This window comes from Bos grunniens, chromosome 10 (genome assembly GCF_055505025.1).
Source record: "Bos grunniens cultivar Pamir isolate PY7600 chromosome 10, Bosgru_T2T1.0, whole genome shotgun sequence".
Taxonomy (NCBI): domain Eukaryota; kingdom Metazoa; phylum Chordata; class Mammalia; order Artiodactyla; family Bovidae; genus Bos; species Bos grunniens.
Window position 1 is genome coordinate 65446859 of NC_141174.1, and position 24945 is coordinate 65471803.

General features: G+C 42.0%; 1 protein-coding gene across 12 annotated transcripts in view; it reads right to left on the minus strand.

Annotated features, from left to right (window-relative positions):
• Nucleotides 1-20061, minus strand: part of STARD9 (StAR related lipid transfer domain containing 9) — a 120682-nt gene extending 100621 nt beyond the window's left edge. For 6 of the 12 annotated variants that reach the window (XM_086321664.1, XM_086321662.1, XM_086321660.1 and 3 more), the window contains exons 1-3: nt 19774-20061; nt 14665-14734; nt 12801-12917 (exon numbers count right to left, since the gene is read on the minus strand). In XM_086321664.1, the coding sequence (XP_086177790.1) occupies nt 12801-12917; nt 14665-14734; nt 19774-19820 (234 nt within the window). In that variant the 5' untranslated portion in view covers nt 19821-20061. Of the gene's footprint in view, nt 1-4172; nt 5501-12800; nt 12918-14664; nt 14735-17218; nt 17307-19773 lie in introns of those variants that run through there. The other 6 variants (XR_015134866.1, XR_015134865.1, XR_015134867.1 and 3 more) reach the window with 3 other exon arrangements.
• Between the last annotated feature and the right edge of the window lie 4884 nt (nt 20062-24945).

Below are 24945 nucleotides of genomic sequence, written 5' to 3' on the forward strand. Positions count from 1 at the left end.
TTTTCATGGGTAAGTACAATGTTTAACTCTTATGGATTATTTCCAGTGCCTTGCACAATTCTTGGCTTATTTTTCAGATGTAGGTTGAATGAATGAAGAAGGTGAAATAATCACATATTATAGGATCTTAGTGAACTTTCACAAATAAGACATCAAACTTAATGTTGATTTAATGGAGAGGTAAGAGAAAAGGGTTAAAAGGTAAAAGCAAACAAAAAAAAAGATATAAACACATTCTTTCCCTTCATCCCCACACCTGTACAGGATTCTGCATGTGTCTATGCTAAGTTGCTTCAGTCCTGTCCAACTCTATGAGACTCTATCAGCTTTCACCTGCCAGGCTCCTCTGTCCATGGGATTCTCCAGGCAAGAATACTGGAGTGGGTTGCTATGACCTCCTCCAGCGGATCTTCCCGACTCAGGGATAGAACCTCACTTTCTTAAATCTCCTGCATTAGCAGGCAGATTCTGTACCATTAGCATCACCTGACCCACTCCAGTGTTCTTGCCTTGAGAATCCCAGGGACGGCGGAGCCTGGTGGGCTGCCGTCTATGGGGTCGCACAGAGTCGGACACGACTGAAGCAACTTAGCAGCACCACCACCACCACCACCTGGGAAGCCCCTGCTCAGGACTCTAAAAAGGATATTTTTGCTGGAAGCTGAGCTTATGCAAATATGTGTAAACCACAGACTAATTAGAGCCAAGACACAATAATGACCACCCCTAACTTCAGATCTTGGAAAAGAAACTTCTGAAACACTATATATAGTTCTGGCACAAAAGTACAAATAGATCAATGAAATAAAATAATTTTAAAAGAGACCCCAGGTATACCCAGGAATTAAGCAAATGATAAAAATGGCTTTTTCATATTGTTGCAGAAAGGGGGACCCCTTCCAGGGCCCAAAAGGGGTTTTTTCCCTAATACTCGAAAATGAATTGTCCAGGGAGACACGCGTGCTGACAAAACAAGAGACTTTATTGGGAAGGGGTGCCTGGGCAGAGAGCAGGAGGGTGGGGGAACCCAGGAGGACCGCTCTGCCATGTGGCTTGCAGTCTCAGGTATTATGGTGATGGGATTAGTTTCCAGGTTGTTTCTGGCCAATCATTTTGACTCAGTGTCCTTCCTGGTTGCTCAGCCAAGACGGATGCCAGTGAGAAGGATTCTGGGAGGTGGTAAGACAGGTGGCATCTCCTTTTGACCTTTCCAGAACTATTCCTATTGGTGGTGGCTTATTAGTTCCATGTTCCTAGTAAGGAACCTCCTGTCATAAAATAACTCATCCAAATGGTTACTATGGTGCCTGGCCAGGATGGGAAGCTTCAGTCAGTGTGTTTCCCGTAACATTATTAGCGGAGAAAGGACGGATGTTCAAGCCCCACCTCATTTCCTTCACCAAAAAATTTCAAATGGATCAAATATTTAAATTAAGAAGATAAATTCATTAGTATACCAGAAAAAAAAAAAGCAAATACTTTCATAACTTCAGAATGGCAGGCCCTTCTAAGCTTAATATACCAGAAAGCCACAGAGAAAGGTCAATAAATTTGACTACATTTAAACACACACACAGGGGAAAAATTACAAAATCAAAACAAAAGTAAACAGGGGAAACAATTGCAACATCTATGACATGGAACATTTTCCTTAATATTCTAACTGCTCTTAAAAATAAGAGAAAGATGAACAGTACAGTAGAAAAATGGGGAAAAATACATGAACACATAATTCACAGGGAAGAAAGTATACAAATGGCCCAGAAACATACAGAGATGCTCATAAAATATAACATAAAGAAAAACTAAAAATAGGATACCATTTCTAATAAGACAGGCAAAGATTAAAGAGTTTGATAACACATAGTATTGACAAGGAATGTGGTAAAGTATTCTGATACACTACTGTTAAGCATGTAAATTGGTATAATCTTTTGGGAAGGAAATTAGACAAAAATATATTGAAATTTAAAATATACTACTTTCCAAACAAGCAGCTATACTACTAGAAATTAAAGACGCTCACTCTAGTATTACAGAGAACAGCAGACACATAATATAATACATATTATATAATATCAGGAATCCATAATTATGGAATTATAATTATATATAATATATTCAAACCATACATCACTAGAAAAATAATTAAACTACAATACCTTTGTACGATGGAATTCTATATAGCATTAAAACAATAGGTATTGCCTATTGTTTTAATAGGTATTGCCTATTGCCTATAGGTATTGCCAATAAATTAGGGCCAAGATAAGGTGATAAAGTAAAGCCAGTAGAAAATAAAATATACAGTGTAAGCCTGTTAGTACTTTTTTTTTTTTTTAAAGATAAGTGGTTAATAAAAATAAAAAAAAATAAAGATAAGTGGTTACCTCTGAAGAATGAGACCAGTAGGGAAGTATGAAAGGGGAAGGGGTTTGGGGTTTTACATTATACCCTTCTGGACTGTTTGAACATTTTCCAGGTAGCTTGTATCATCTTTAGAGCAAAATATTTTAATTAATTAACCTACTAACACATTTTATGCAGCTGTCTGCTTTCTGCTGAGCAAAGAACTAGAGAGAGACCAGTCCCATTTCTTTCCCGACACTTTCTGAACCCTTTTCGGAACACTGCACTTAGCAGGGGCCTTTTGTTGGTCAGCTGGACTGGCTCCCCGCAAACAGGACCACTGAAAGGTGCTGAGAGGGGACCAGACACAGGCTCACTGTGCAAGTATGTGGAGAGAGTTCAGCGCCTGGACATGCAGACCAGGTGGCTCCTACTGGAGAAGCTTACTGTTATCAGTCTGCCTGTGAACACGTGTCCACTGTGGTGAATACACAGACCTTTTGTTCAAAGGGCTGTTCTTCATTTTACATCCTCTTGTTCGGGTGATTTTGCAAATCAGTTTTTCCAAAGATCCTCAAAGTGATCATCTCTCATCATGCCTCTCATCTTCAAGCAATCAACTGACAATCCTTTTAAATCCAGGACAAATTCAAGTGTAAAGGAAGTGGAGTATAGGGCAACTTCTCAGCACTGCAGGAACAGCAAGGACATGTCTCAGGATCTCTATCTGTATTTATGCTTAGGCTGCCCCAAGTTTCCAGCTGACTATCAAGCTTTGGGCATGCCACTCCTATACACAACCTCTCTCTCCAGGCTAAATCTCAAGGACTCCAGATAGTACCAGAAATTCCTTGTTACCCTTGGCTCACAGAGGAGAAAAAAAAAATCCAAACAAGCTTTTGCCTTTTATAAGATTTCTCTCATTTCTGCTGTTCATTTTTGTACAGACATCCAGCACCAACAGCAAGCATTAAGTGTCAAGGATCTCAGTTCTTCAAATTTTTTTCTAAGTCTAAAAGCTACCCTTTAAAGACTGACAATCAAGTTTCTAGAGAGGGGAAAAAATGAGTTTAGATGAAGCCAAAAGAATGACCTTATTCCTTTAAAATCCAGCCCATGGACACGCTTATGGAGCCAAGCAGCTGTGCTGTTGGCAAAGGGAATGTGCTGAAATGAAACACTCATGGTAATCTCCCTTCCCCCACTCAGGCCTGCAGAGCCCCATCCAATTATTGCACAAAAAGGCTTTTTCTTATAAAATTCTCTCCCTTCTACTTCTGTCTCCATCTTGGTTGGGAAGAACTAGCACTAGCGATGGAATGTACACAGCTCTGCAAATATTCATGAGAAAAATCCTTTGACGCCCACACGCTCCCCAGCTGCCCTAGCACATATATGCATTAGGGAAAGGGATGCACAGAGAAATTCATAGATGTCTGTGGCTCTCTAGCTTAGACAAACTGCAAGGCCTTCTCAAAATAGGCCACAAGATTCAGGAAGGCAGAGTCCTGCTTGTTTCTCATCCATTGAACCATAAATGAAATTATCAATCCGCTAACCACTGATTGATCATTTAAGACGTGCAGCACTGGAAATACAGAAACAAAGAGAACTATGTATAAATAGTGCAGCATTTGAGAGCTTGGAGTTCAGAATCACACAGTCAAAGGTTTGAATCCTGGCTCCATTACTTGATTGTGTGACCTTCAAGCAAGCTACTCAACCTATCCGAGCCTGTTCCTATACCCAAATTAGAAATGATTATCTACTATAAAAAATGATATAATCCTAACCCCTCTGTAAACTCTCAAATTCCTTCTCACCTTAGTTTCTTCTTCATGTTTTCCCATTCTCCTGCTCCTCCAGGGTCCCTCTTCAGTTTCAGTAACTCTTCCACCTTCTTTCCTCTTCTCCAAAGCCTTCATTCACATTCCAAGTACAGCAGAAACAACAAAAGTGAGGGTCATACTCCTCTCTGCCTCACCCTACTTACTTTCTGAGGCAGGAGGTCATAGGTCAATTATCATCTTATAATGGGTTGCAGTCCCCAGACAGAAATGTTATTTCTGTGGAAACAGTAAGTAGCCCCCAGCCTGGTCACAATGTTGTTGTCGTTGTTCAGTCGCTAAGTCGTGTCTGACTCTTTGCAACCCCATGAACTGCAGCACACAAGGCTTCCCTGTCCTTCACTATCTCTCTGAGTTTGCTCAAACTTATGTCCATTGAGTCAGTGATGCCATCCAACCATCTCATCCTCTGTTGTCCCCTTCTCTTCTTGCCCTCAATATTTCCCAGCATGAGAGTCTTTTCCAATGAGTCAGCTCTTCCCATCAGGTGGCCACAACACTGGAGCTTCAGCTTCAGCATCAGCCCTTCCAATTAAAGGGTTGATTTCCTTTAGAATTGACTGTTTTGATCTCTTTGCTGTCCAAGGGACTTTCAAGAGTCTTCTCCAGCACCACCGTTTGAAAGCATCCATTCCTTGGTGCTCAGCCTTCTTTATGGCCCAACTCTCACATCCATACATGATCACTGGAAAAACCATAGCTTTGACTATACAGACCTTTGTGGCAAAGTGATGTCTCTGCTTTTTAATATGCTGTCTAGGTTTGTCATAGCTATTCTTCCAAGGAGCAAGTGTCTTAATTTTGTGGCTGCAGTTACCGTCTGCATTGATTTTGGAGCCCAAGAAAATGAAATCTGTCATTGTTTCCACATTTTCCCCATCTATTTGCCATGAAGTGATAGGACTGGATGCCATGATCTTAGTTTTTTGAATGCTGAATTTTAAGCCAGCTTTTTCACTCTCCTCTTTCACCTTCATCAACAGGCTCTTTAGTTCCTCTCTGCTTTCTGCCTTTAACATGGTATCATCTGCATATGTGAAGTTGTTAATATTGCTCCCAGGAATCTTGATTCCAGCCTGTGATTCATTCAGCCTGGCATTTCTCATGATACACTCTGCATATAAGTTAAATAAGTAGGGTGACAATTTACAGCTTTGAGGTACTCCTTTCCCAATTATGAACCAGTCCGTTGTTCCACATCCAGTTCTAACTGTTGCTTCTTGTTCTGCATACAGGTTTCTCAGGAGGCAAGTAATGTGGTCTGGTATTCCCATTTCATCAAGAATATTCCATAGTTTGTGGAACTGCTCAAATTGAAGAAAGTAGGGAAAATCACTAGGCCATTCAGGTATGACCTAAATTAAATCCTTTATGATTATACAGTGGAGGTGACAAATAGATTCAAGGGACTAGATCTGGTAGACAGAGTGCCCAAAAAACTATGAATGGAGGTTCATAACATTGTACAGGAGGTGGTGACCAAAACCATTCCCAAGAAAAAGAAATGTAAGAAGGCAAAGTGGTTGTCTGAGGAGGCCTTACAAATAGCTGAGAAAAGAAGTGAAAGGCAAAGGAGAAAGGGAAAGATATACTCAAGAGAATAGCAAGGAGCGATAAGAAAGCCTTCTTAAGTGAACAATGCAAAGAAATAGAGGAAAACAACGGAATGGGAAAGACTAGAGATCTCTTAAGAAAATTGGACATACCAAAGGAACATTTCACGCAAGGATAGGCACAATAAAGGACAAAACTGGCAAGGACCTAACAGAAGCAGAAGAAATTAAGAAAAGGTGGCAAGAATACACAGAAGAACTGTACAAAAAAGCATATGTCACATTAGAGAACCTATAATAGTAGGCGTTCAATGCCGCCAAATACTACTAGATGGCTACAATGCTATGTCCTCATCTTGATGGAGTACAGAGCCAGGGAGAGGCCCAGTCTCAAGAACAAGATCTTTCCTTGGGATTCTGTTAAGCAGCACACTTCCTGCCCTGCAGGAAACTCTGTGTTGCAGTTCACGACCCTGTCGCTAGAATAAGCAACAGACATTTCCATACAACATCAAGCATAATTCTGGACTAGCCAAAAAGAAAAAAACACCCTATAATTGCTATTTTTGTCTCTCTATGCCTTTATCCTTCAAATATGTGTCATGATGGTCTCTAGTATTTCTTCTAACACCAAAATTCTGGAATTCTAAAGTCAAAACTATTTAGCTGGATTCAAAAACTCTGCACAAGGTACTCTTCATGTCCTAATTACAAACAGTGTTTTGTAATTTAATCCAAAATTTCTCTATTTTTTCCTTTTCTTTTTTTTTTGGCTGTGCTGCACAGCTTGCGGAAACTCAGTTGCCTGACCAGGGATTCAACCTGTGCCCTCAGCAATGAAAGCGCAGAGTACAAACCACTGGATGGCCAGGGAATTCTCTTCTATTTTCTCCTAATGGCAATGAAGACCAGCTTGTTCTAACGCTGCATAAACTTAAAATCATCATGCTCCATACTTGCAAAGCACTATTGTCACCTGTCTTTCCTGTCTCCGGAGCAATGTTCTTCATTAAATAATCACACACATGGCGTGCACTACACTGACAGTAGCTTTCCTCTTGGTTCCTGAAGCCGGCCCTTTAATCATTTTGGGATGTGTGGGGTTTTCCTCTGAAGCCTTTCCAGGTGCCTAACATCCTTAAACTGGAGTCCAGGACTGGAGAGTATGTTCACCAAAGAACCTGTAACACAAACATACATGCATGCATGCACGTCACACACACACACACACTGCCTCCATCGTGGCCCCTGCCAGGGCTCTTTGAGGGTAAGCAAGGATGGTCTTTGTGTGTTGTGTGATGTTCAGCGTATTGTGGACATGTAAACAACAACAAACACAATCACAGTGCTACTAGAATTTCAGTTTTGAATTTGGTAGTTGTGGGGAGGAAATCTCTGCTCACTCACACAACTTTTCATGTAGAAAAGCTACAGGCATTTTAGGCATTGTGTTTTAGCCAAATAACAAAAGCACTTTAAAATAAAGATTCCCAGGAGTATAGAAGCAATTACGTCCCACAAGGGCTGGGTGGTTTTTTGTTCCTGATTGGCTTTCTGTTGACTCAGTCTGCACTTGTTTTGACAGCCACTCACAGTCCTTGGTGGGTAAAGCTGAGCTAATGCTCTTCATGGAAATTTTTACAAACACGTAATCACCCAAACACAATATGCTTGAGCAGAGGACTCCCGCTCCAACAGATGTTCCTGACCGGGAGGAAGGGAGGGAAGTTAATTTTCCAAGTGGAGCATGCTGGTCCCAGAAGTGAGCACAACAGATTCAAAGATTTTCAAAACTAGTTCAGCTCTTAGAAAGAAGCATGAGCCTTGCTTCTCTTGTACTGTGATAGTGATAATCACAGCCCAAGCCACAACACTCATGACCTCATTTACTCAACTTCTAGTTGCCAAGCCCTAGACTGAATACTTCACATCATTCTTTCTTTCCTCCTCACAGTAACTCCAGCTAAAAAAACTGAGAGAGGTTAAGTTATCTGTCTGAAGAAAGCCAGCTAATAAGTGGCTGTGCCTGAATTCAAATCCAGTTCTAACTTCAAGAGTGCTCAGTCACTTGTAGTGTCTAACTCTTTGTGACCCTGTGGACTGTAGCCCACCAGGTTACTCTGTCCATGGAATTCTCCAGGCAAGAATACTGGAGTGGATTTCCATGTCCTTCTCCAATACATTGAATGGGGGTACCCAAATCTGAAGTCTGTAAATGAATTCATCTCTTAAGTAAGGTTATGGCAAAATCAACAAGAAGTGAATTGCCCTGATGGATAACACATTGATTGCACAATCTCTTGGGAAATATGGCATCATCTGTATGGAGGATATGATTCATGACGTCTATGTTAGAAAATGTTTCAAAGAAGCAAGCAGCTTCCTGTGACCCTTTAAATTGTCTTCTCCATGAGGAGGAATGAAGAAAAAGACCACCCATTTTGTAGAAGGTGGAGATGCTGGCAACTGGGAAGACTAGATCAACAGGCTTATTAGAAGGATGAACTAAGGTATCTACCATAATTATTTTCGCAATCTAGTCAGTTAATAAACAACGATTGCTTTCAAATTGGAAAAAAAAAAAAAATGGAATGCTGATGTCCATTACCCCACGATTCTGATGTCAAATCAGATAGTATAATCCCCTGCCAATCCCCATTCACCATAACCTTTTCTCTCTCTTTCCCATCATCCCTTCTCCTCAATTTTCCTTCTCTTCCTTTTACTATATACCTCTTTCTATATTTTTATAAAAGAATATGAACTTTGCATTCACATGATCCTGCGTTCAAATCCAAGACTCATTTTCTTGTTGTGTGACTTTGGGCAGATCATATAATCTCTTTAAGCCTAAATTTCCCCAACTACTGAAAGAGGATAAAATCTTCTCCATTTCAAGTTGAAACGGTGGAAACAGATAACACGTAGAAAGAGAGAACCAGGTCACTAGTAGACTAAACGAGAATTGTTTAATGTTGAGAGTCAGTGAGGCTTGGTGGACACGACACACAATTTAGAGCCGGGCTGTCTTGGGTTTGAATCCTTGCTTCACTACTTATTCACTGGTTAAGTGACTCAGGTAAGCCTTGTAACCTTTCATGCCTCAGTTTCCTTATCTATAAAACGGAGTAAAACATATGTTTGATAGATTTTGGGGAGAGAGTCAAATGAAATGATAAACATTTAGGATCTATAGATAATTAACGAGGAAGCTGCCTCTCAGAAGAACTTACAGTTGACTTGCTCTCTACAGACTCATATTTGTTGACACCTGATCTATGTGTTTAAGTGTGTCACCATTAAGGACTGGGAAGTGCTAAAGCACTAAGGAATTTTAATCTTGAACTAATTTTTTGAGGCTGTAACATATGCATAAAGAGAGGAGGTAGAATGACACAACGCAATGCAAAGGCCACCAGAGCAAGCAAGGTTCTAGTCCTGCTTGGGCATTAACTGCCTATATAAGCCTATGTTAGTTATACTTTGTATCTGGAACATAAGAGGGTTGGCCTAGAAGACGGGCCTTGTCTGAAAACATTTTTGATTGTCATATTTAGGACTACTACCAGCATCTAGAGACTAGAGGCCAGCAACACTGCTAAAGATCCTACAGTGCCCAGAACAGATTCCTCACAACAAAGAATTACACAGCCAGAATATTAATAGTGCTGAGGTTGGGAAAACCTGGCCTGGATGACTGCTAGGTTCCCTTCAAGCTCTAACATTCTAAAAGACCATGAGGAGGAGACAGCACCAACACCAAATAGGTGGATTCTCATCAACTTCTATCATGCAATGGTTTATGATGTCGCTCAAAAGCCCCCTAAGACCAGTGGGGAATATTTCAACGCAGATATCTGGATATTTTGAAATCAGTGCTGTATTTCTGAGGGTGATGACAGTCCTTCCTTCATAAAAGGAGGTACAGTCCTCCAGGGACTTGGTCCCTCACTCTTTACAGTTAGAATCAATGTTTTCAAAGCCATAAGATTCCTTTGGGGCAAGAAAATTATTTACATGAGTCTGAATCAAGGTCAGATTACAAACCACAGCAGAGGTGAATCTCAAGTACTCAATACATCATGCTAAGTGAAGTAAGGCAGACTCAAGAGGCTACCTACTGTTATATTACACTTTTACAGCATTATGAAGCAGATAAAACTGTAGGGACGAAAACATTGCCAGGGGCTAGGTGGTTAAGGAGAACAGTCTGACTACAAAGAGGCATGGAAGATTTGGGGGATGATGCACAATATGATCAGAAAGACAGTAAAAAGCACTGCTGTATTTTGGGAGAGGAAGAACCAGATGACATATAAACTCTTTCCTATGTCAAGTCCTATTTTATAACAATCTGCCTCTCCTAACCCTGGTGACCTCAGAGCCATACTGATTAGGGTTAAAAGTCTGGACTCCAATTTCTGTCAGTGATGAATCCCTCCAAACAAATTAGGTGGATCTGAGTGTTGACAACATTCTGGAAACTCTGGCCCTTCTCCAGCCTGTGACAGAGATTCCTTTCCTTCCCGCTCATATACTACCCAATGAATGCCTCAGACTTTTAGTAAACAAACCAGAATAAATTTCAGGAGGCACTGGTTTTATCTCTCTGCACAGGCTTCCTGTCCAAATCCCATTTGATCTATCCACTGAATTTCAAATCAGGCAACAGAAGAGGAATCACATTTATGAATTCCCCTCCTCTATGGGCTTCTGGGTTTCCACTAGATAATTTTTACACACTTAAGCTACATAAATACAAAATATGAGCCTCAAAACAAAATTATACCTGTACAGTGTACACTAAATGGTGATTTTTGTTTTGTTTACATATACTTCCCAGATTATCTATCAAATGTTACACAAAATAGTTAATGTTTCTTATATGCAGAACAGTCCTAGGTATGCCATGGCCAAGAAGAATGGAAGGAGCCATTGGAATGCTCACACTTTCTTCTAGAGGCCACTGTCTTCAATGCCACAGATACAGTCACAACTGTGAACTGCTTTAGGAGTACCTTCCTCTTACTTAAGAGTCAGTTCCTTTCCTGGCTCTTCTTGGAGGATCTCAGTGGAACAATATGAACACCAGTAAACCAGTTACCTCATACATGCTTGAGTATTGGGATAAAAGTCCAGGGCCACAAGACAAGCCTGGATCTGCAAGAGCCCTCATCCTTCAAAGGACAGAGAAGGCTTTGTCGGGGCCAGGTAATACCCACACTGCACCTGCTAAGCAACTTCACTTTCACTTTTCACTTTTATGCATTGGAGAAGGAAATGGCAACGCACTCCAGTGTTCTTGCCGGAGAATCCCAGGGACGGGGGAGCCTGGTGGGCTGCCGTCTATGGGGTCGCACAGAGTAGGACACGACTGAAGCGACTTAGCAGCAGCAGCACCTGCTAAGCATTTATGGCAAATAAGTTATGACTACAAAAGTGAGGTGCTCATATTATAACAGAAGGGACCAACAAAAATAACAAATCCCACAGTGGTCTAGGATCTTGTTTCCACGTGGTCCCCTCAAAAGGGAAGGATGGGGAATTATACTTCCATGATTTAGAACTATCCAATCATCTTCAGAAGTCTCCACTAGCAGAAAAATCAGTACTAGTAGACCTTGCAGATGTTACAGGTCTGGCTCCAGACCAACACAATAAAGTGAATAATTGCAACAAAGGCAGTCACGTGGATTTTTTGGTTTCCTAGTGCATACCAATGGAGAAGGCAATGACACCCCACTCCTGTACTCTTGCCTGGAAAATCCTATGGACAGAGGAGCCTGGTAGGCTGCAGTCCATGGGGTCTCGATGAGTCAGACACGACTGAGCGACTTCAATTTCACTTTTCATTTTCATGCATTGGAGAAGGAAATGGCATCCCACTCCAGTGTTCTTGCCTGGAGAACCCCGGGGACAGGGGAGCCTGGTGGGCTGCCGTCTATGGGGTCACAGAGAGTCAGACACGACTGAAGCAACTTAGCAGTGCATACCAAAGACAATTTATACATATTGCTGTCTACTAAGTGCAATAGCAGTATGTTTATAAACAATGAACAAATCTTAATTAGAAAATTCTTTAAGACTAAAAAATACTAACCATTATCTGAGCCTTCAGTGAGTCATAGTGGTGACATGACCAGAGATAACCATAAAAATGGAATAATAATTTAAAAATTTTAAATATTATGAGAACTACCAAAATGTCACACAGAGACACAAAGTGAACAAATGCTATGAAAAATGGCACAGACAGACTTACTCGATACAGAGTTGCCACAAATAGTCAATTTGTAAATAATACAGTATCTATTAGGTGCAATAAAACCAAATGTCATAAAATGAGGTATGCCTATTCTGTCCTCTAAATCACTCAAACTTGATAAAATGGTATCTTTAGCATAATTAGGGAACGTTTCACAAAGGATTGAAATACTAAGCAGAAAAGACACTTTGGCTTTTTATTCAAAGGCATATAGACTGATAGGCAATGGTTGTCTAGGGCTCTTCCCCAAATATATCCATTTTCAATACTTTTTCCTAAGGACATATTCCTCTAGTATTCTCTTTCTCATTTAAGAAAGAACATATGAAAAGCCAAAGATATTATTTTTCTAATTTTAGAAAGGACCCTGGCAGCTGCTAGGATAAGAGCTACTGTCTGTGGTCACAGAAGTGAATCAGGCAAGGCTTGCTGGCCATCACAGGGACCAAATGCATGACCTCTGACAGTGCTCCAACCAGGACAATGCTGCTGCTTCACAGCAACAGAAGTCCTATGTAGACCTCCTTGACCAGACCTGCTGCCTTGGAAATTTGTGGGAAAGCTAAGCAGCAGGAAGGATGACCAATAGCGTTAGCCAGTAAAGGCTTGGCTCATCCTCTCAGTCCTCAGCAGATCTGCTGCAGACAACACTTCCCAGACCAAAACATCATTAGTTTCTGACCAACCTACATAAGTAAGAAATAGCCAGGGCCCAGATTCCACGTTAATTTCCCAATAATTATCCAGTTATAAAGACCTTGGGAAAGTGAAGGAAAATGACATTACCACATCCTGAGAGGCATACTGGGGATCCTCTGGGTTGACTGACCAGTAGCAGTAATCAAAGCCAAATGCCACAACCTTCTCCCGGGAGTCGCCAAAGCCATTAGGTCGACCGTCCACCTAAAATTAAACACAGAATCTAGTATCTTCTCTACTGTAATATCAGAATCAAATCAGAGGCACTTGATTCCTCTGCTTGTAGATAGAGATACCTGGACTGATCATGAGAACCTTTATGATATCTACCTGAAAGGGGGGGGGAAAAGTAATCTTTGTCTTCATCTTGTTAGGTACAATGAAGCAACAGAGAATTAAATGTCTATCATATTATCACATATCTATATATAAACCAGACCTGTGAGGCGTAAGACCGCTTGGGATAAAAAACCTCTCCTTCCCTGGGCCTCCTCTTCTTACTATCATTTCTTCTCTGAGTATTTCTATAGAATATACCAGTCCTGCATGAGTAATTCAGTCCCTGGGCCTGACAGGCTCTGTCAACCTAGAGCTTGCACAGAAGTCCCTGGGGTATCCACCTCCAGAAGGCACGTTGGACAGAAGAGCTGGGCCCAATCCAACTGCTCGGGGTAGAAGAGAGCAGCTTGGAAATTCTACCAACCTCCAGGTACTGGGGAGAGTGGCATTATTCACAGAAATGCCTATCTTACTACTTAATATTTAGATTCTGGACAGGGAGAAACAATCCCTCGAACTGGGTACTAAAACCCACAGTAGAATGAGGCTGACAGAATGACGAAGAGATTCTGAGTGGATAACTGGACTCAGAAAAGAGGATAGCTGGCCAGCGAGGTGAGCAGGGGGCAGATTAGAGTGTGATCTTGGCCAAGATTTATTCTTAAGAACCAAAAATATAAGCTCTCAGAACAAAGCAGCTGAAGTGATTAGGCAACAGAGATATAAATAAGAGACAGGAGAGAATGACAGGTCTTTTGTCCCTGGGGAGCTCCTGTTGAAAGTCTGGCAGGTTTCTCTCTCAGCAGTGAGCTACTGACAAAAGGAAATGGATCACATCACGGGAGGAACACAAGAGTGGATGTGGCTGGAGGGACTGGGGTCCAGAAAACCTTCCTCCTGCAAGTCAGCTTCCTCAGCTCTCAGGAACATCAAATACCACCTGCAAGCTGACCACAGCCGCATTCACATGGCTGGCTTCCCTGTCCTCCACTACTCAAGGCTCAGAAAGGAAGAATCCCTTCCACTTCCCCTGGCCTGGGAAAAGAAAAGAATGGGATGGAGGAAATAAGCCAGAGGAAGTAGTAAGGGTAGGGAAGGAAGTTGCCAGTGTCTGTCTAGTTGTGACTCAAAGATCAGTCAGATCTATGGAGAGTATTTACAGCAAGACTTGGGCTAGTGCCCAACTCTCTTCTGGGATCTAAAGTCTTTACTTGGCCTCACTGTGGCTAAAAATGAGTTCTGTATTAGCAGATGCATACTAAAACCCCTGCTAATGCTTCTCAATGAAATGATATTCAATAAGAAGATTGAGCCAACGTCTAATAGAAGGTCAGGTAAGTTAAACATACGAACAAATTGTCCCCCAACATGATTTAAGCTGGCCATGTGTTTACTTTCAAAATATCTACTACTAACCAGTTTCCAAAATAGCTGTATCCCATTTGGTAGAACTTGGGTTCCAGTAACTACATCCCCGGAACTTCTTCCCTGTTGTATTTTTATATTTGCTTTGTGGTTGGTCAAAGCTCTTCTAACAATTCCCCTTATATGCCCTTTCCTCTTCCACTCCCCCTCTCTAAATGCATTCACATACACACCTTCACCCCAGAAGTCACTATAATTAATACTAGTTCTTCAGGGGAAAGAAAAAGGAAAACAATTTTAGGCTTACCTTTAAATTCCTGATTTTTGCCACTTTGCCATTAACTTCCACAATAATTTTTCCCCCTTCTTTGATCTCCCTAGAAGCAAGACACAAATTTTTTAAATTAATCAGGAAAAGAGCAGCTGAGACCAGCACTATTGGGACAAAATATTTCCCTACTGCCATCTCCACAACTGGGGTGTCTGAAGCAGTCCCCGAGCTGGCATGCTTCTCTGGATTGTTAGAATTTGGCTTGGGAACAGTGAAGAGTCAATGTTATTGGGTACCCTCTATGTGCTAAGCATTGTATTAAGTACAGCATACGCTATACTTCATCCTATGCTATCCTCTTAACACACCGTCCTGACATAGCTTCCTGACAGATCTTTTTTTTTAATAAATGAAAGACTAAGGGTGAGAAAAATTATGTAATTTGTCCAAGGTCACACAGCTAGCAGTGGCAGAGCCTGAATTTAAATCCAGATCTGTCTAAGCACAAAGCCATATGCCTCAGAAATCAGGCTTGGGAAACCCTGAGAATATCCTCGGCACAGCATGGCATCATTTCTTGTTTCCTCCGATATTTTCAGCATAAATAAATATAATGATATATTTTATTTCATTATAAAATAATGAAAAAAGTTTCAGAGTCCTTTCTGTTGAGACCTGAGAACATATTTCCTAAATCCTTTCCTTATATTATCTTAAGTCAGAATAACAGCCAAGATCCTTAAGGATCTTCCTAAATTGTAGTTATGTAGTAACACTTCTAACAACTAACCAACGCTTAAATTCACTTTAAGGGGCTTAATCCAAGTGATTCATAAAACTGAAGCCCAAAATGAATGGAATACACTCCATTCTAGATATGAAATCTTTTTTCACAATATAAAGAGCTTTAGCTAAAGTGCTTAAGGCCAGGGACTTCCTGGTTGTCCAGAGGTTAGGAATCTGCCTTCCAATGCAGAGGCATGTGGGTTCCATCCCTGGTCTGGGAAGATTCCACGTGCTGTGAGGAAACTACTGAGCCCACGTGCCTCACTTAAGACCTGACACAGCCAAATAAGTAAATAAATATTTTAAAATAAAGTGCTCAAGGCCAGAATATTAACAGATGGGAGTTAACTCACTGGCACTTTCTGCTACAGTGAAAACTATCAATTAAATTATTCCTGGCCTGGGACCTGAAAGTTGAGAAAATATGTCCAATGTCATTTTTATCTTCCCTCAGCGTTCCCAGTATGTGGCCTTGAGGACTTGGGGGGAGGGGATGGCAAGGGATACACAGTGAGACAGGGGTCTTTAGATTTAAGATTATTTTTGTACACTAGTCAGTGCATTTGGAATAAAGTACTGGAAAAAAATTTCCTTCTCCCAGGTGATGGCATTCCTGGTACTTAATTTCCTCAAGGCTCTGATGCTCTTTCTTTCATATTTCATACTAGACAGAACTTAAGGCAGTACGGATATACTTTGTCCCCCAGGATTATAAAACTGCATCCCCTGCCCCTAGCTCTCCTAAAGAAAATCTTTCAGTTTTGGTGTTAATTTTTTTTTCCCTTCTGCATTTAAAAGTAGGTTTGATTCTCCCTTTACCCACTATAAAATACACAGGCTATAATAAAATTGAGCAACAAAGAAAGTAAGAGGAAAAACTTTTGCAAATCTATTTAATCTAACTTTTTTAAGTGAGCCCTTTCTTAAGGATTCACCTAGGACTCTGGCATAAAGCAGCCAAAATAAAAAAAGGTCTTGAACTTGACCTCTTGACAAAAGGATATGACACTATAGTTGGTGAGATGCCACCCCTTCCCTGCCTGGCCCACAGCCATTGGTAACCTAGTGGTTCCAAAATATTCTAAAACAAAATGAAGACAAATTAAAGTTGAGCAGAAGAGAAAGAAAGAACATCAACCTCAACAGGGCAGCTGACTGCACAGAGTTCAAAGAAGTCTGCTGTGGCTACCACCACTTGCCTCTGGGGCCTGAATTCTACCAATAGGCATTCATTCCTTAGGATTAAAGGTTTTGCAAAGGAATAAATCCTCAGTTACACACTGACTCCTAGGACAGTTTCTCAAAGTGTGGTCCACAGGCTTCACTCATTAGAATTACAGGAGGTGGTGGAGCTGCTGCTGCTGCTGCTAAGTCACTTCAGTCGTGTCCGACTCTGTGCGACCCCATAGACGGCAGCCCACCAGGCTCCCCCGTCCCTGGGATTCGGAGCTAGTTAATTTGAATTCCTTTTAACAAGTTGTATTATAACAAGCTCCCCAGGTGAACTGTATGTATCCTATAATTTGAGGATCACTGTCTTAGAAAATGGCCAAGCCATTTCCACTTGTTATCTACTCATTTATACAATTTAAAAAAACAGCTAAGAACAAGGAGGAATAAAAATAGCTGTTAAAAATTATATAGCTAGCACTTTATCAGACACTTAAAAGCAGCCAGGCTCTGTTCTAAGTATTTTTAATGTATCCTTTCATTTAATCTTCACAAAAAACCATTGAAGTAGTTATACTATTTCACAGATTTAAAAAGAAGAGCACATAAAGGGAATATAGTTTATGATAATTACCTTTTTGAAAGGGCAGTGGAAAGTGTTCCGGAGCCTACAGTATTGGCCAATATGTTCTGTCAATGATGATTTGGGACAAACAAGCGGCAGCATCTTACAATGAGACACAGATTTCCTGATTATGAAAACAACTGTGTGGTAAAAGGGAGTGCACTAAAACCATTTTCCATATTATCATTTTATTGATGGTCTCTACTAGTCCTACTGAGCAAACAGGCATTTGAGAAAGAAGTGCAATTTTTCTGTAATCTCAGGAAGGAGCAGCTTGGTTTGGTGAATGGAATCTTGGCTCTACCTACTTTTAGATCTTTAACAAAACCAATTTCTCATCTGGAAAAATAAAAAATGGAAGCTTGAGCTCTAAGATTTATATCCAAGTACCACATAAGATCCAATGACTTTGTTAACTGAATCTGTGCTGATTACTTTTTTGAAGGCTGGGACAAATCACATAATCAGTAAATAGCCTATGTTGAGATGAGCCTCAGCGAAGGTGGTGGAAGTTAACAAACCCTGGAATACAGTGTGGTGAGAAGAGGGGAATAGTTTGGACTTCTTAGCTGGAGTCACGCTGGGTTTATTCATCCCGGCTCCTGAATCTTCAGCAGGCTATAATCCTCTCATACCTGGGTAACTGCTGTCTTGCCCTTCTACCCCTTGCTGCTCAAGGCTCTTAACCTGAGCTAAAAGTTAATAAGCTTTTCAAACTTCCCTGGTGGTCAGTGGTTGAGAACCTGCCTGCCAATGCAGGTGATGCAGGTTCGATTCCTGGTTCGGGAAGATTCAACAGGCCACAGAGGAACTAAGCCTGTGCACCACAACTACTGAGCCTGCGCTCTAGAGCCCATGCTCCAAAACATAATAAACCACCTCAATGAGAAACCCGCTGGCCGCAACTACAGAAACCCCACACACAATAGTGAAGACCCAGGACAGCCAAAATAATAATAAATAAAATTTATTAAAGACTTAATAAGCTTTTGTGCCCTTCTTTTCCCTTCACTTTTGTTTGACATGTTATTCTCTACTGTGACTGCCAAACTCTTGCCAACTCTTCATTGTAGCATGTGGGATCTAGTTCCGGACCAGGGATCGAAATCAAACCCCTTGTGTTAGATTTGCAAGGTCTTAGCCACCGGACCACCAGTGAAGTTTCCATTGTACTACTTCTGTCTTTTCCTACTTTTTTGTCCCTTTCCCTTATCACACTGCTCTCATTATTCTGTCAACTGTATGACTTTTCAAGCCAGTCACCTCCAGTCAGTACAAACACAGACCCTGCTGTGCTGTGTGCTGTGCTTAGTCGCTCAGTGAACTCTGTCCAACTCTTCGTGACCCCATAGACCGTAGCCCACCAGGCTCCTCTGTCCATGGGATTCTCAAGGCAAGAATACTGGAGTGGGTTGCCATGCCCTCCTCAAGGGAATCTTCCCAACCCAAGGATCCAACCCCGGTCTCCCACACTGCAGGCAAATTCTTTACCAAATGAGCCACCAGGGAAGCCCTGCTCCTGCTAGAGCCGAATTTTGTTCTGAGAGACAATGTCTTTTTCTGACTGCTTTGTCCAATTTTCAAGCCATCTTGTGTCCTGGAAATTTTTAAACCTCTCAAATAGTTCCAATATGTGCCTTCAGGTCCCAAACCACATTCTGCCAGGTTTATCTCCTACCACTCATCTCCCTCCACACAGCCTCTCCTCAAAAGCCTGAAACTTTTGTTTCCTAAGAGCCTAAGTCTCTCGCTCTGTATTTTCACAGAATGCTCTCTACACCTTCTCCTCTACCTGTCAGCAAAAGCGTTTGGGTTCAAACACCAAGCCTTCTGTGAAGCCTTCCCTGACTTTCCAAACATGTGAGTGGAAAAATCAGTATGAAGGGAAAGAAATTATGGACCCTGGATGCCTCAACAGCTGAGGAGTGTAGGATCAGATTCCTGCATGAAAAACAAACAAACAAACAAACAAACGGGAACTGGCTACGCTGAGGGAAGGGCTTAGAATGACTTCCCCCTACTTCACACTTCTGAAGTCGCCCACAGAACGAAACCACGATCTCTCTGAGCCTCAATTTCTTTCTTATGCCTTACAACCTGCTTTCCTCCACTTCTTCACAGAGAAACCCATGTGCACGCAGAAACTCACCATTCTCCCTCAGTCCTTACAGGTACTCCAGAGCCACCAAGAAGAGACAGTAGACCGCCGACCCTTCCCACTTAGAGATACTTCCCAGCCCTTCTCAGCGTATCCAAAGAGAAAGGCTCAACCTGGGCATCAAAACTTGAGCCGCGCGCGGTCCCTCAAAACTCCTGCCGGGACACAGGGACTCCGGGGACACGGTCAGGACAGCCCACCCCGAGGCTTTCCACTAAGTGCTCCCCGCCAGGGCACTAATCGAAAACCCAACCCAAGCCAGGCCTTTACGGTTTCCGGACGCTGGCCCCTTGGGCCACTTTGTGTCTGATTTCTCCGCGCCAGACTCACTGAAGGGAGAGGCGGGGACCCCGCCTTCCCTTCAGCTCACTTGACGCCTCAGGCGCCCCCTCCCGCCCAGACTCACCTCTTACTGAGGGGCCGGACCCTCACCGCCACCCGCACGTTGGCCATCCGTCGGCCAAGGCTCAAACCCCGCAGGTCTGCCCCGCTGCAGCATCCCCGGACCCAGCCCCAAGTCAAGCCAGGACCCAGCCCCGGCCCGGGTGCGGCCCCGCTTGCCCCACGCGCCTCACAGGACGACCCCGCCCATATGCGGGCCGACGCCTAGCCGGGGTGGTGCCTGCCGAGCCTCGGCCAATCCTGAGCTGGGTGGGCGGGAGGACGCCCGGGGCGCCCCGCCTCGCTCCGCCCACGCGCCTCACGGGACTGCCTCTCTCACAAGTGGGCCGGAAGCCCAGCCAGGCCTGAGGAGCCTGGACCAATCCTGAGCCTCGCGGTCGGGGTGGTGTAGATCCTGGCTGGGTAAGACTGGCTCCCGCTTCAGAGAAACTAGCTTTTGTTTTTCCAGTGTCCGAAGCACTACAAAGTCTAGTAAATTCGTTAACACTAGACAGTTTACAGTCTCTGTTTAGTACGCTTAGTAATGTACTAAATCCTTTATTCTCTGCATTCGGCTGATCTGTCAATCCTGTGGTTAAATTTTAGGGGCAGAAATGAAGTGGGGAACACCGATGTTTCTGCTGTTCCCTTCAAGGGGCATTGTCTTTCCTTTAAGAGGCACTGGATTAGGGGTTTAGAGTTCTCACTGGCGAGCTTCTCTTAGATTGTGCTGGAAGCTCAGCGCCACCCTGACAGAGTTTCTGATCTTGTAGGGAATCGTATCGGACAGAAATGGTTCATTAATTCATCCAAGAAGTAACTACTTAGTACCTGCTCAGAGTCAAGTGCTGTTCTAAGGCCCTGGGGATACAGTCCTAACATTGGTGGAAATTAGAATCCACAGGGAAGGGAAGAAGAGAGTAAATACGTGAATATATAATATGTCGAATGGTGCTAAATGAAACATTTTGGAAAAAGCACGGTAAGGAAATTCAGTGATGGTCTCTGTGTGTATGTAGGGAGAAAGGTGCTGCTTTATATAGGATTTCAGAAACTGGATGCGTGTTGGAGGGAGGAGCACTTGCAGGTATTAGTTTATGTATTTAACAAGTATTTCCTAAGTAGTCATGTATTACGATCAAGGTCATAGCAGTGAAGAAAATAGGCAAACCTCTGACCTCATGCAGCTTGATGAGAGAAACTAATAAGTAAAACGATTTAAGTAAAATGTATATCAGATTAGCTAAGGAGTGAAAATAAAGCAGAAAGGAGGGTAGGAAGTGAGTAAAGAGGGTGTTCAAACTGTAAATAATATGGCCAGGGAAGGCCTTGAGAATGTGACACTGGAGAAAAATCTGAAGGTTGTAAAAGAAGAGTGATGCTGTTCTGTGGAAGGGCAGTTTCAGACACAGGGAACAGCCCCTGCACTTGGTAAAAACCTGGAATGTTAGACGAACAGTAGGAAAGCCAGTGGGGATAGCATGGAGTGACAGAGGGAGAGAATCATAGAGGTAGCATGAGGCCATGGTAAAGCCTTTGGATTTTATTCTAGGTGAGCTGGAAAGCTACTGGACAGTGTTAAGGACAAAAGTAAAATTATTGTCAACCATAAAAAAGAATGAAATAATGCCATTTTCTGCAACATGGATGGACCAAGAGATTGTCATACTGAGTGAAGTAAGTCAAAGACAAATAACATATGATATTGCTTATATGTGGAATCTTAAAAAATGGTACAAATGAACTTAGTTATAAAACAGAATTAGAGTTACAGATGTAGAAAACCAATTTATGGTTATGGGGGCAGGGAGGGAGGGATAAATTAGATATTGGGATTGGCATATCCACACTACTATATATAAAATAGATAACTCATAAAGCCCCACTGTATAGCACAGGGAACTCTACTCAATATAATGACCTATATGGGAAAGAATCTAAAAAAGATGTAGGTATATGTATAACTGATTCACTTTGCTATACAGCAGAAATTAACCCAACCTTGTAAATCAACTATACTCCAGTAAAAATTTTTAAAATTAAAAAATTAAGTAAAATTATGTGATCTATATTTTTAAAGGTTTACTCTGGCTACTGTTTTGAGACTATTTTCAGGAAAGGGAAAGGATTGAAGCCCAAGAGGGACCAGGTGGAGGCTATTTTAGTACTGCAGTGGCAGTAATAGAGTCATGGTGATGTCTTTATATGTCAGGCATGTTCCAATAGTAGTTTACCTATCCAGCCGCCTCTCTCATCTGTTTAAATGGACTCATCCCTGGAGTATTGGGACAGCTGGTTTACAATACAAATTCACCTGGAAACCTAGTCTTCTGAATGACTTCTCTACTCACTGTGCTTTGCAGTGGGAAAAATGGCTGTATTAGGGAAAATAGTATGACAGTTCCTCAAAAAAATAAAAATAGAGCTACCTATGATCCAGCAATCTTTCTTCTGGGTATATATTCAAAGGAAATGAAATCACTGTCTCAAAAATATATCTACATCTTCATGTTCATTGCAGCATTATTTATGATTCGCCAAGATGTGGCAACAACCTAATTGTCCACTGAAGGATGAATGGATACAGAACATCTGATATATATATATATATATATATATATATATATATAGTGGAATATTACTCATCCATTATCAAAAAAGAAAATTCTGCCATCTAAGACAACATAGGTGGGCATTATACTGAGTTAAATAATTCAGGCAGAAAAATCCTGTATGATCTCACTTGTATAGAGAATCTAAAAAATCAAACTCATAGAAACAGAGTAGATAGGGAGAATGAGGATATGTTGGTCAAAGGGTACAAACACCCAGCTATAATAAGTTCTGGGGATCTAATGTATAGCAGGGTGATGTTATTTAATAATGTTGAAAATTGAATTTGCCAAGAGAATACATTTTTTTAGCTCCTAGTTTGCTTTGTGGGTAGTATATCCATTGATCTTTTCCTTTGTTAATTGGAGCACAGTTGCTTTACAATGTTGTCTTAGTTTCTGCTGTACAACAAAGTGAATTAGTAATTATTGTTGTTGTTCAGTCACTCGGTTGTGTCAGACTCTTTGCAACCCAATGGACTACAACACGCCAGGCTTCCCTGTCCTTCACCATCTCCCAGAGCTTGCTCAAACTCATGTCCATTGAGTCAGTGATGCCATCCAACCACCTCATCCTCTGTCATCCCCTGCTCCTCCTGCCTTCAATCTTCTCCAGCATCAGGATCTTTTCCAATGAGTCAGCTCTTCCCATCAGGTGGCCAAAGTATTTTAGTTTCAGCATCAGTCCTTCTAAAGAATATTCAGGATTGATTTCCTTTAGGACTGACTGGTTTGATCCCCTTGCAGTCCAAGGGATTCTCAAGAGTCTTCTCCAACACCACAGTTGAAAAGCATCAATTCTTTGGTGCTCAGCTTTCTTTATTGTCCAATTCTCAAATCCATACATGACTACTGGAAAAACCATAGCTCTGACTATATGGACCTTTGTCGGCAAAGTAATGTCTCTGCTCTTTAATATGCTGTCTAGGTTTGTCATAGCTTTTCTTCCAAGAAGCAAGCGTCTTTTAGTTTCATGGCTGCAGTCACTATCTGCAGTGATTTTGGAGTCCAAGAAAGTAAAGTCTGCCACTCTTTCCATTGTTTCCCCATCTGTTTGCCATGAAGTGATCAATAACCTCAGATATGCAGATGATACCACCCTTATGGCAGAAAGTGAAGAGGAACTAAAAAGCCTTTTGATGAAAGTGAAAATGGAGAGTGAAAAAGTTGGCTTAAAGCTCAACATTCAGAAAACGAAGATCATGGCATCCAGTCCCATCACTTCATGGGAAATAGATGGGGAAACAGTGGAAAGTGTCAGACTTTATTTTTCTGGGCTCCAAAATCACTACAGATGGTGACTGCAGCCATGAAATTAAAAGACGCTTACTCCTTGGAAGGAAAGTTATGACCAACCTAGATAGCATATTCAAAAGCAGAGACATTACTTTGCCAACAAAGGTTTATCTAGTCAAGGCTATGGTTTTTCCTGTGGTCATGTATGGATGTGAGAGTTGGACTGTGAAGAAGGCTGAGCACCGAAGAATTGATGCTTTTGAACTGTGGTGTTGGAGAAGACTCTTGAGAGTCCCTTGGACTGCAAGGAGATCCAACCAGTCCATTCTGAAGGAGATCAGCCCTGGGATTTCTTTGGAAGGAATGATGCTCAAGCTGAAACTCCAGTACTTTGGCCACCTCATGCGAAGAGTTGACTCATTAGAAAAGACTGATGCTGGGAGGGATTGGGGGCAAGAGGAGAAGGGGACGACAGAGGATGAGATGGCTGGATGGCACCACTGACTCGATGGACGTGAGTCTGAGTGAACTCTGGGAGTTGGTGATGGACAGGGAGGCCTGGCGTGCTGCGATTCATGGGGTCGCAAAGAGTCGGACACGACTGAGCGACTGATCTGATCTGATCTGATCTGATGGGACCAGATGCCATGATTTTTTTAATGTTGAGTTTTAAGCCAGCTTTTACTCTCTCCTCTTTCACCTTCATCGAGAGGCTCTTTAGTTCCTCTTCAATTTCTGCCATAAGGGTGATGTCATCTGCATATCTTGGGTTATTGATATTTCTCCTGGCAATCTTGATTCCAGCTTGTGCTTCATTCAGTCTGGCATTTTGTGTGGTATACTCTGCATATAAGTTAAATAAGCAGGGTGACAATATACAGCCTTGATGTACTCCTTTCCCAATTCTGTATCAGTCCGTTGTTCCATGTCTGGTTCTAATTATTGCTTCTTGACCTGCATACATACAGGTTTCTCAGGAGGCAGGTAAGGTGGCCTGGTATTCCCATCTCCTTGTGATCCACAGAGTCAAGGCTTTAGCATAGTCAATGAAGCAGCAGTAGATGTTTTTATGGAATTCTCTTGCTTTTTCTATGATCCAGAGGATGTTGGCAATTTGATCTCTGGTTCCTCTGCCTTTTCTAAAACCAGCTTGAACATCTGGAATTTCACGGTTCACATAATGCTGAAGCCTGGCTTGGGGAATTTTGAGCATTACTTTGCTAGCATGTGAAATGAGTGCCATGTGTGGTAGTTTGAACATTGTTTGGCATTGCCCTTCTTTGGTATTGGAATGAAAACTGACCTTTTCCAGTCCTGTGGCCAGTGCCACAGTTTTCCAGATTTGCTGG